This window comes from Pan troglodytes, chromosome 17 (assembly GCF_028858775.2).
Source record: "Pan troglodytes isolate AG18354 chromosome 17, NHGRI_mPanTro3-v2.0_pri, whole genome shotgun sequence".
NCBI lineage: Eukaryota > Metazoa > Chordata > Mammalia > Primates > Hominidae > Pan > Pan troglodytes.
In genome coordinates, this window is record NC_072415.2 from 56,691,156 (window position 1) to 56,704,028 (window position 12,873).

At 36.9% G+C, this 12,873-nt stretch overlaps 1 protein-coding gene across 18 annotated transcripts in view; it reads right to left on the reverse strand.

The window, feature by feature from the left end:
- PIAS2 (protein inhibitor of activated STAT 2) overlaps positions 1–12,873 on the reverse strand; it is a 128,293-nt gene that overhangs the window by 51,547 nt on the left and 63,873 nt on the right. For all 18 annotated transcript variants that reach the window (XR_010152075.1, XR_010152070.1, XR_010152071.1 and 15 more), the window contains 3 exons: positions 5,856–5,990; positions 3,878–3,983; positions 3,197–3,270 (listed from right to left, as the gene is read on the reverse strand). Coding sequence is in view for 11 of the 18 variants with exons in the window: in XM_054672188.2 (XP_054528163.1) it covers positions 3,197–3,270; positions 3,878–3,983; positions 5,856–5,990 (315 nt within the window). In the remaining 7 variants the exon portion in view is untranslated. The remainder of the gene's footprint in view (positions 1–3,196; positions 3,271–3,877; positions 3,984–5,855; positions 5,991–12,873) is intronic.

A 12,873-nucleotide genomic window follows, 5' to 3' on the forward strand; every position in this document is an offset into this window, starting at 1 on the left:
GTTAAGCTGGCATTATCCAAATTCTATTCACTGTAGACTAATTACTACCAATCTAAATTAAGAGAGTTTTTAAGTTGAAAAGGCCCAAACTGGTGGTTTCCAACTCTTTTCAGCAGGACTTTTTTTTTTTTTTTTTTAACATACTAGAATCTCAAGAGATAAAATCAAACCTAGCTTTCTTTCTTTCTTTTTCTCTCCCCCAGCTACCCAGTCCACCTCTGCAGGACAGATTGAAAATCACTAGCTGAAATCACCAAAGTGAAACTCCTATGTAAAATTCAGATATGGTGTTCAGAAATATAATTATGCACACTCAATTAGATCCTCTTCAATAACTACTGTGACAATACCTTCCTTTAGTCCCAAGGACAGAGGTTTTAGAATTTGCTCCCACTTTTCAGACTCACGTCCACTGCAAATCACTTTACGAAAATACTGTGAAATGTAATAAACATTTATTCTATCACCCTACACTATCATTTTCTCTTGTTTTTGCCAAATAACCCAGGGTTCACTTCTTATTTAAGTGCCTGGGATTTATTTTTTTCCTTCTCCGTTTCCCATTACTGCACCAGATCCCATGTTATTTCCATTGTTAGCTGGCTGGACTCCATTCTGCTTTCTCCAACTGATAATAGGACTTACTCTTTCTCAAACACTGCTTTCATCATCTAACTTCTGTCATCCATCCACCAAATCTAATCAAAACACCTGTGTCTGGTATTCTAAATAATATATACCACATATTACAGTTTAGCTACCCAACTTTATGTTAACACTACTACTATAGCCCAAAGAGTAGCATTCATTCTTTTCTTAGAAAGTGCTCTGAAAAGATTGATGAACCCCCAGGAAAAGCTCAAAAGACAGTCTCACGAATAGACCTGTTGTCACTTCTGAGCAGAGAGAAAAAAAATTTCAGAAACTTAAAACAAGATTTCAAAAACCTATTTGATCTGTTACTTCATTTCTTCAAGTAACTGAAAAGTTAATTTTCTTAAAAACTGGTCATGTTTGGAAGGAACTGCTCCCTATTCTTACATAGAAGGAATCCTAACCTCTCTGATACACTACTTTCACTATTATTGAAAGTTTGGCTAGGTGAGATGGCTCATGCCTGTAATCCCATTATTTTGGGAGGCCAAGATGGGCAGATCACTTGAGGTCAGAAGTTTGAGATCAGCCTGGGCAACATGGCGAAAGATCTCTACAAAAGACACCAAAATTAGCCAGGTGCGGTGGCGTGTGGCGGTAGTCCCTGCTACTCAGGAGGCTGAGATGGGAAGATCACTTGAACCCAGGAGGTTGAAGCTGCAGTGAGCTGTGTTCATGCTACTGCATTCCAGCATGGGCAACAGAGAGAGACCCTGTCTCAAAAAAAATTTAAAATAAATTAAAAAAAAAAAAAGACATGTTATGAATGCAAAAAAAAAAAAATTTAAAAAGCCTGAGAATCTGTTAGTATGTTTGGCCATTGCATTTTGTTTTGGTTGCTCTCATGTAGAATGGCAACCTGTATGAAGAAAAAAAATTTAAAAGATTCTAAGAAAATGGCACTGCACAACTGTAAAACTCCTTAGGTAAGTTGTGTAGACTTTCTTCCTGATACAATAGTTTGACATCTAAAACATAATGGTGACACGAGTTTCCTCCCCATATGGTGACTGTATGTGGAATAGAGCTGGCAATTAATGTTTGCTGAATATACTAGGGATACATAATAAAAAATCGTCAATATCCAACTGTTTTTTAACCAACAAAAAGGCAATTTCACTTGTTTCAATCTACTATCAATTTTGATTTTAACATGAGAGCGAAGAAAAATATAATAACCTGAAGACACTGAAAAGAACTCATGCCTGAAGGTTTGCATAGAGCCTGCACTCAGAGGAAGTCGTGTGTCCTTCCGCATGCCTCCTAGAACCTCTGCCAACACCCTCAGGGCTTTCAGGTCTTACCCTACTGGAACTGCACACCTCTTCCCTGCATTTGCTAAGAGCAGGTTCCCAGTATCCAAGCAATCCTCATACCAAAAAATTATATTTCAATAAAAGCAAATTCATGTTTTTAAGTTAATGAAGATTAAAAGAGTGACACTTCAAAAAAAGATCTGCAAATACCACTTTCCAGAATAAAAGAGATGTACTTGTATTCAGGACATGTATATTTCAGCCCAATCTGGCAGCATGGTATATTGGAAAAAGAACAGGAATATCAGAACACTAGAATCTTTATCCTTGTTCTACCAATAACTGTGTAATTTGGGTTAGCCAACCTCATTCAGTCTCGGTTTCTTCATCTACAAAATGAAGACAACTCCTCCACACAGGTTTGCTAAGACAGTTAAATAAAAGAACATACAGTAGAAACTCAACAAATCATTCTCTTTTCTGACACAATTTCTCCCCATTTAAAAAACTGCACATTTCTCAAAATGGTAGGTAGTCATCAAATGCCCACAAAACTACATTATAAATTCCTGATTCCATGACTTTTTCTCATTAAGTTCTTCTTAACCGGAAAGGGTTCCCCTCCAATTCATTCACTGCTCCTGACCCTCCCATCTCCTCTTGGTAGTAAAACAGCCTAACTGTAAGTGAAGTCTGCACCATTTTTATGGGAGTTGGTTTTATTTTTCAAACTCAATTATTAACATTCTAAGCAAGCCTCAATATTTTCTCCCACAATTAGCTCAGTGGCAAGTACACAGGAGGATGTGAGAGTTGCTGACTGATTTCTCCCTCATACTTTCTATGTAAGGAGATATAAAAGAAAAATTATTGTGCAATTTAAAAGAACATTACAAAGACATCCTACACATCCTAACTCACTAAACTAAGACCATCAATCAGCATTTATCAGGCCCTAGTCACTTTATTGCTATTTTTCAGTATCATTTATATTCTGATAAAAGGAGTCAGCTCTTAATATATTTTTATTACTAGCTGTATATTATCTACAACATTAATTACAACAGATTATTCTGAGCCTAAAGCTATCTTCCCTCTTCTTTGTATTCTTTGCATGCCCAAATAATACAAAGAATTGTGACTTAATCATGAAGATTCCTTAATGGGAAAAGACAAAAGTTCAGAATTCTTCATAATATATCATTCATTCCCACACTTACTTTTATAGGAAAGTTAATCATTTATAAAAAGTCAAATTCCCCAAAATGTTTTGTTGCTTTACTTACAGGGCACATCAAGGATACCCGAAGGCTAGTTGTAGCAATTTCACTATCAGGATCTGCAGTAAGTTTTTCTTTAACTTTAAAAAGAAGAGAAAAAAAATAAAATTTAAAAAAAATTAAGGGTGACAAAGAAATGGAATTATAGAAATATATAGCATCTTAAAACAAAATGTTAGATATTAATGTATTGACAACACGATCACACTCCCAATATAAGTTAAAGAATTATGAACATGCAAATTTCTTTGTTTAAATTCTTAAAATTTATTTTTAAAAGTAAAACTGCTGGTAAGCAAGACTTTCAAAATAGAAAGCTATGTAAGACTTAAGAACAAAACAACAATTAGGAGAGGAAGCTGGAATGCAGCAGTACCCTAAGCATCAAAGCTTTTCCAACACACATTCATCACAGTTTTTATTATGCACTATTGTTTATTTCCAACAATTATTAAATTTGTAAACAGAAAAGATAAAAATATTTATACTTCCTTTGATAATTAAAAACTACTATGTGGTAATGTGTCTACAATTTTACTCACCAGTAATGTATATAAATTAGTATATACACAAGCTAACAAATATATACTAATATATTGATGTGAGCAATATTTAAAGCATTAAAGCATCTCATATGCTCAATCATTTTTTTTTTTTAAATGCTTGGTCTTATTAAACATTACTTACTTAGTGCTCTGGAATGATCAGGGTTTCTAATACCTTTCATTTTTAATCTCTGTAATAACATGGCTGATGTAAGCTGCCGTACAAGATATACAGACATAGAGTAATTCTACAAACAAACAAACAAACAAAAACCTGCATTAAAGATGAGAGATAATATTCTCTTTGTTTACATGAAATACTTATTTAAGAAACTCTGGTTTCTAAAAATAACATTCAAAATAACTTCCATGGAATGGTCAATCACTGCGAAGGGGACAAAATTCACCAAGCTACTTCAGTGAAAATAAAAGCTCAATCATTTTAAAGGTATTTCTTGATCATTTATCACTTTAAAACATTCGCTGGTATGGGAATATAGGTTAGATCAATGGTTTCCAAACTATGGTTCTTATTTAGCAAAACTGGTACCTTAGGGGCCACCCTGAAAATGTACCCTCCTATGACTAACCAGAATCTTGCTAACCAAAATCATTCTGCTTTTATCGACTTTATGTAATGAGGCTCTCATATTTTCACTTAAAAGAGGAATTCCACTGCAGAAACAAATTCCAAAGGCCAGTGGTCTGAATTAACACTGCAAATCCAGAGTTCCAAAGTTCTAATTCTGGCAGAAGAAACCACCTGCTACTACATGGCCTTTGAGTAAATCACGCAAATGAACCAGGTATCAGCTTTCTTCTGAGGAAAGCTTTGATAAATTAACTCCTGTACCCCAAATGGGTATTTTATTGACAAGCGGCAGCTACTATAGTATGTAAGACACATGAAGAAATGATAAAAATTAAAAAGTCAAGCCAGAAAACAACAGCGTCCAATCCCATACCTGTTAGATCTGGCACAAAGGAACCTTCATTAGCTATTTATAGAGCTATGAACAGACAAAATATAATTTCACATAAATGTTAAAAAAAAAAACCTATCTTCCCATTTTATTAAATATATTCATTCAATTGATTCTACAATAAACATCATACTTTTAATAGCTGCCAAACCAAGTATTTTAAATATTTTTTAATGTTCTTTTAAATATCTAAATACCCAACTTATGGTGTAAATTCTAGGTCAATTAATCATTTTAATTATAAGGAAGAGTATTATCCCCATTACATGGCAAAAGTTTTCAATGTCTACAATCATTTATTCCAATGTCTGTAAAGTTACTCCCAGCTCTGCAATTACCTTGGTGGTAAAACAAAAAATTCCTGCTATAAATAATGCCTCAATTTCTCCATCCATAAAACAGGAATATTATTCTGTTTAGGAACATGTAATAAGAACACTGAAACTGATGCTTCATGTAATATTAACACTGAAGCTGATGGTCAGAAATTAACTGAAATCTCCTTTCCATTCATTATTTCAGTTATATAAACAAGTAATTCTAAAATGTAAATTCCTTGTTGTATTAACTGGTATCTCAAAATTGACATAATTTATTATAAGACCAAAAATCAGCAGAAAGTCAAGTTCATCAACTTGAAGGTATAGAGAAAATATTATAATTCTAAGTAAATATTTTTATACAAATGCTTACAGGTTATCTGAAATATCAGTTGTTTATAGAAAGGCTAGAACAGATTATTTCTAATCACAACATGTGTACATTTAACTATTTCTCCCCCAAACGGATAAAACTTTCTTTGTTCCTCTTCATAAATATTTATCATCCAAAGCTTCTAGTTTATTAAAATACTAAACACAAACATACATACAATTGTGGTTAAACCATTACCTTAAGAAATATAAATATGCATATTTCCTTTCCAGGAAAATAAAGAGATGATATTCAGGAAAGCTCAGAGTTAAAGTTTTTAACTTTAAGAATCTCCACACTGCCACCTCTGAACTGAAAATTACTGCTTTTTAGAGATTACAATCCAAAAACAGAAAGAGCTGAAGCCAACAGCTTAAGAAAAAACACAGAAAGTCAACCCTCAGTGGGGTCACTGTCCTGCTACCCAAAACGGAGAGCTTTTACCTTCCCAATTTCTGATGCCCAAGAAATGGAAATTTGGTTTGGCACAGCTGAAGATAACCTAACTAAAGATGTAATATTCAAGGGGCGTCCAGGGCGCTTCTGTTCAATCCCATTTTTAGGCGGTGGTGCATAGCCCTATAACCGTAAGAAAGAAAAATTATTTCAAATCATCTGCAGGAAGATTAAACATTTTCTCCAAGACAGATACAGGATCCTGCCCAATTTCAGTTACACTATTTTTATTTTAGCCTAAAAATCATATAGCCCTTATGATCATTATCAACCCAAAATAGGAAAATAACCTTTGAAAAAAAGTTACAAAATATTTCACAAGTCCAGAAAGGTAGGAAAAAAATCCATGTTCCAACATTAAAATTAAAGATGCTGACATCTTGCCACATTGGCTATGAATGGTTTTCCTTTTTTATAGGACACCAAGCTTTACAGATAAAGTCACAACTTTTCATAACGATTCATCCTTAGCAGTCCCCATTCAAAATACATGCACATATTGGGGGTGGGAAAGAAAAAAACCAAACTGGGAAGTGAGGGGAAAGAAAGAACAAACTAATGAATTTCATTTTTAAAATCTGGTGAGTGATAAAAATATTTTCCACTGCCTTTTCTCTGGGTGGAACAGAAATGGTAATCTTTTAAACCAGGTTAAGTTAACAAATAAGGATAATCAACATTTCAGTTGTCATTAAATGAGCCTGATGGCTATCAAAATACTGCTATTTATGCTTTAATCTACTTTTATGTAGTCATCAACCGTATTTTTTTTTTTTTGAGACGGAGTCTGGCTCTGTCGCCCAGGCTGGAGTACAGTGGCGCGAACTTGGCTCACTGCAAGCTCCGCCTCTCGGGTTCACGCCAGTCTCCTGTCTCAGCCTCCTGAGTAACTGGCACTACAGGCGCCTGCCACAACATCCGGCTAATTTTTTTGTATTTTTAGTAGAGACAGGGTTTCACTGTGTTGGCCAGGATGGTCTTGATCTCCTGACCTCGTGATCAGCCTGCCTCGGCCTTCCAAAGTGCTGGGATTACAGGCGTGAGCCACAGTGCCCGGCCAACTGTTTGTTTTAAATAGCAAGTATACTCATTTCTGATTCGCAGTATATCCAATTCCCAATTACCGCAAGACTTCACTCTGATTTTTCAGAGCCAAAATAATGTATTTTTTAGAAAATTAAAATGTCTTAGCTGCAAAAAATCTACATATTGAAAAGCAGATACCATATTTCACTGATGCTAGGATGTCAGTGATGTAATTTAATTATGTACTATTGAGAAAGAGAAAATACTATGTATATATGGCAAAGAAATGGAAGCAAAATGAATTAACATATTCCCTTTTGTACAGAAGAAACTTCTGAATCACTTTTCACTCAGTCATTAATGCATACATTTTTCCACATGACACTCTCCTATGTGCAAGCAGGAATTTTAGAGAGAAAAGTATCTTTTAAAACTGTATTTCATTCCACTAATGTCTCAGATTTCTCTGCAAGTCACTGACACCATTAACTGGATGTGTTAATGGGGATACAATCTGGATCTTATGAGAATCCATCAATGAAAAGTTTTCAGACAACAGCCAGGATTCATGCTTCTTTCTCAAAATGTCCTTAAATTATTTATTAACTGAAAAGCCAGGGAGTACAGCTAACCAGTCACGCCATGGCAATAACATCAAAGTTGCACAGGTGCAGGCAATGATAATACGTCACAGCTGACACCTGGTCACCAGCAATTTTAAGACACTTCTGGATTTCGGCAATGCTAAAATATGCACCTTAGGACCAATGAAAACTAGTACTGGTAGTATCACAAGCAAAGAGGAACACACCCTGTCTACCACAACTTGGGAACACCCTTCACTGTCTCACAAGAGGCAGGACAGTAATTATTAAATGGTAGTCCACATGATAACGTGTAATCTATAACTTGCAACAAAATTCTGAAAATCATTAAAAACGTTTGAGCAGGGGAATAAAAGACAAAGAGAAGAACTTCAATAACTTGCATTATAATATGGAAATGAAAGAGAGAGACAGTGTGTGTGTGTGTGTGTGTGAGAGAGACAGAGTAGGAAGGTTATGCCCATCTTAAGTTGCTCAAGTGAAAAAAAAAAAAAAAGTTGCTCAGAAAAAAAAAAAAACAACTCCTAAGAAAAGTCCTCTCATAAAGACTCAAGGAGCTGATTCAATGAGCATCAAGCACAAGGAGTATCAACACCAGTATCTAGGTAATTTTGAACAAAACTTTTGTTTTGCCTGTTTTGGGCCTGGAAGATAATTCTGTCTGCTGGTATGTCCACTGGTAGGTTAACCAAATAAAAATAATGTTACAGGGTCTGTCAGAAGGATAGAAATAACTCATGAACTAAAATGTGCACTCTGGAAATTAGAATTTAAGACATAACACTGTCTGACACAGTAGAAAAGGGCAACAGAAGCAGGGAGAGTAACACTCATGTAAGAATGAAGTGTCAGCAAACTCAGAATCATGTTAGTCTCACTCAGCATAAAGTGTTTTCAATCTATTCTGTATCCCATTTGAGTAGTGTGACTTTACTGGTAATTCTGAGTTATCTGATAACTTGTATTCTACCTGTAACCATCAGCACCACCCCTACCCAACCATCAATTTCCTGGTTATTGATAATATATTAATAGTTAGAATTTTATAAAATATAAAGTTTAGCCTTCACACATATTTCTAACAATTTTCCATATTTAAAGCAAAAATAAAGTCAAGTTCATGTGACAGGGAACCAGTGGGGCAAATATGCGAGCTTTCTAAGCAAAGGCCACTGGACAGCACCAGCGGAACACTTTGTGGTAGTACTGTGACACACTCAAAGAATTTTTTATGTTTCATGCTCTGATGACACCCTACCCTACTTGCAACTGTGACAAAAGTTGTCCACAATTATTGTACTTTAACATTTTCCTCCAAATTTTCTAATTACCACTACTACTTGAATACTTCTAACAAAGATTTACTTTTTAACTTTAAATTACGGAAATTTCAAACATACACAAGAAAGGAACAAATAGCAGGGACCCACCAACCAGGTTCAATAATTACCAACATGTTGCCATTCTTGTTTCAAATGCTTTTGGCCCCAAAGCCAATCTGCCCTAAAACACACACACCACAAAAATACACATTTCTTTTTGTCCTTATTTAAACTCAAATTCTAGACATGCCATTTAACCCAGATATTTAACATGCATCTCTAATAAGACTTTAAAAACCCACAGCATTACAACCCCACAAAAATAACCACAATTTTAAAAAATCACCTAACACCTTGTCTTTCGATTCAGATTTCCCAAGTGCCTCAAAATTTCTTTTCCTGTTATCCTTTTATTGTTGAAAATTTTAAACATATACAAAAATAGAGAAAAAAGTATAATATGTATATATCTACCAGTTCAGTAATGTACTTACCCATGAACAATCTTTACCTACTCTACCCAACTCCCACTCTAGATTATTTTAAAGCAAATCTCAGATACATTTTCTATTTTCTCCAGATGTAGTTTAGTATAGATGTCCTTTTACAGCTTGAATCAGAATTCAAAACTAGAGCCCCACACCGCACTTAGTTAGGTCTCTGAAGTCTCCTTTGTTCTATAAACATAACCCCTGCCATCTCCAAACACACACACTTTTTCCCCAATGCTGTTGTTCTACTGGAGAAACCAGGACTTTTGACCTGAAGAATGACTTCGCATTCTAGATTAGGTATATTGCTTCCTCGAAGTATAAGGTTTGTTGCTCTACCTCCCATATATTTTTAAAGCCAGTCATTAGTTGTATAAGCTTGATTAAACTTGGGGTAAAAATTTTAGAAACAAAAAACTTCACAGAAAATGTTGCATACTTCATATGGTGCTACATCATAAGGCACAGAAGGTGGTTTGCCCTGTTTTCAGTGGTGTCAAGACTGATCAGGAGTTCAGGGGATGTCAGCCTGATCCCTCCACCATGAAGTTCCCCGTCAAGCTTCGGCATCCATTGATGATAGTTACCTAGACCCATTATATGATTATGAATTATGGAATGATGATTTTCTAATTCTATTACCCTTTTGATTGTATTAGCCGAAATGTTTCCATAAAGAGCTTGACCACATCAACAGCTGGTCACCTTGAAATAAATGATTCTCTTCCTTCATCAATCTTCAGAGCAGCAGTGAGTTAGTGCAACCTCCAGCGGCTTTAGTATAATTATTATAAACACACTTACATATTTGATAGTTTTGAGTCTACTATAATCATTACTCTTTCAGATGTCAAAATTATCCCTTCTCAGGTAAGGAGGTGCCTCTTCAAATTGGGGTGAGTGTGCACACAAGTATGTGTTTTAAAAGAAGAAATGTTGAGTTTATGTCAGTCCTGATTTACTATGAGACAGGCCATCAGGGTAACTAACACACAACATCAGGGAACATAAATCCATGAGCTCAGAAATACAATTTATAAGGAGAAGGGGGCCAGTACTGCTAAGTCTTCTGGCTGCACCAAAGGAACTACTTGGAGATTGCTGCCAGCTGAATTACAGCACATATCCTCTCTACTCTTTGGGATCTTTCAAAGAAATATTCTTGTCAACCCTTCTTCCTTTCTTCAACCTTAGAGCTACACAAGATTTATAGATATTTCTCACAAATTGTTTAGAAGAAAAATAATCCAGCTTCTTAAAATAACTCCCTAAACAAAGAGGGCCTTTTTCTTTCTTCTGCCCATTAAAAACATGGAATGTTCTCATCTGGCTGTCAGTCTGTACACTGGCAGCCCTTGGAGTCAAAGATGGGAGATGGTCTCTGCAGCAGGTTCTTGTCTGTCCACACTGCATGTCACCATCCCACAAGCCCTACTATGAGCTGCTGTCTTCCTTGCACCAAGGGAACCTGGAAAATGAATGCATGAAGGTGTTTTGTAAAACTCAGCGTCTTGATGTAGGTTAAAAAGCACATATGCTGCTTGCATCACTATTTGATCCTTAACAGTCTAGGGACACGTTGCCATTTTCAAAGTAATACCATTTCCCATTCCTATGTTTACTTTGTACATGAAGTATAGTGGTCAACTGCCATGGGTCCATAAAGACTGGGTATTACAGTAAGATCATACACATAAGGACTTCCTCCAGGACACAGACAAATGCCACCATATTCAGAGCTCTAATGGGCAATTCATGACTGTGTCAAGCTTTTCCCTCCAGGATTCATGGTTCAATACACCAGGATCACGGGCAAGGACCACCTATCAAATTTCTTTTGTGGCTTGTTGATCTTCTTAAAACTGGAACAAAGTCCCTGAGGCTCTCCATGGTGGCAAGAGCTCAATATAACTCCTATAGGGCCACAGCAGCTTTCTTCTTCTGAGGCTGCAGCATACTCACGTAATTCTTAAAAATTGCAGAATCTTGTTTTACATTAAAAAAGACTCCACATTTCATTATCCCAATCAATAGCAACTGTGGATCAAGTGGTGGTTTAAGATGTTTTCCATCAGATGCGCATGTGAATTTCTGTCAGCTGTTCTATAGGACTTTACGGAGCTAGGGTAAAAAGACTCTTTGGGAAAGGCAGGCATTTGATTTTCTTTGGGATGGCCCTATAAGGGTCAGGCAAATCCTCCCCATTGCCTTCTATTTTTGAAAATATGTCTTTGCCTTTCTCTCAATGCTCTATTTCTTCTCCTCCTTCACAACTGCCCATGGAGCTGCTGCAGGCCCCTGGCTCCAGGGATGCCAGACTCATCAGACAAAGGGTGCTTTATGTAGTAGTCAATATGTTCACAAATAGTCTAATACAAGTAATCAGGGGTTAGTGGGTGCTTTGGGACAGAAATCAGCAGTAACTAAGTAAAAATGCCCCAGAGGAAGTACTCAACTGCCTAAATTCTTCTCCCTCAAAAGAACTGGAAGAGTAACAAACTCCAAGCCATCCTCAGTGGTACTGTAGACCTCCTACAGGAAGGTATCATCCCAAAATGTGACACTGACTGGTCCATTTGGAAATTCTGGTAACGTCTATGTTTACACATCTGTAGCCACCATATTTTCCATAGCAATGCCACAGAGTTTAGGCACAACCTCACACATTTCAAATGCAGCTCCCATCACTGGCACAGTCACACGATGATACAGGATAAGCCTTCAAGGTGAGTCCACAGACACCAAGAAGCCCTCCATAGTCTTATCTTTCATCACAGATAATGGGAGGGGCAAATAGCAATGAGAGTCAAAGGTCAAAGAAATCTTAGCAGCCAGACGCAGTGGCTCACACCTGTAATCCCAACACCTTGGGAGGCCAACATAGGTGGATCACTTGAGCCCAGGAGTTCAAGACCAGCCTGGGCAACACGGCGAAGCCCTGTCTCTACAAAAAATACAAAAATTAGCCAGCCATAGCGGTGCATGCCTGTAGTCCCAGCTACTAAGGAGAGTGAGATGGGAGAATTGCTTGAGCCTCTAGGAGGCTAAGACTGCAGAGTGAGCCGAGACTACACTAATGCACTCCAGCCTGGGCAACAGACCTGAGAGCCCTTTTTTTTTTTTTAAATAAAAAAAAAAAGGAAAAAATGAAATCTTAGCACATCTAGGGCAAAGAAAAATGGTTATGAAAAGGCCATGGGACAGGTGCACAGGGTTGTGTTTTAATCTGTTTTGCCAGGCTTTCTTTGTCACACATGCAGTTACCCATTGGTATCTTTCAGCTCCAAGTAGGGCTGCTTCTTCCCTTGGTTCAGATCTTTGTGCAAACTAGCCAAATAAAAGATAGGCCAGGCGTGGTGGCTCACGCCTGTAATCCCAGCACTTTGGGAGGCAAAGGCAGGTGGATCACGAGGTCAGGAGTTCGAGACCAGCCTGCCCACATGGTGAAACCCTGTCCCTACTAAAATTACAAAAACCAGCCAGGTGTGGTGGCAGGCACCTGTAATCCCAGCTACTCAGAAGGCTGAGGCTGGAGAACTGCCTGAACCCAGGAGGCAGAGGT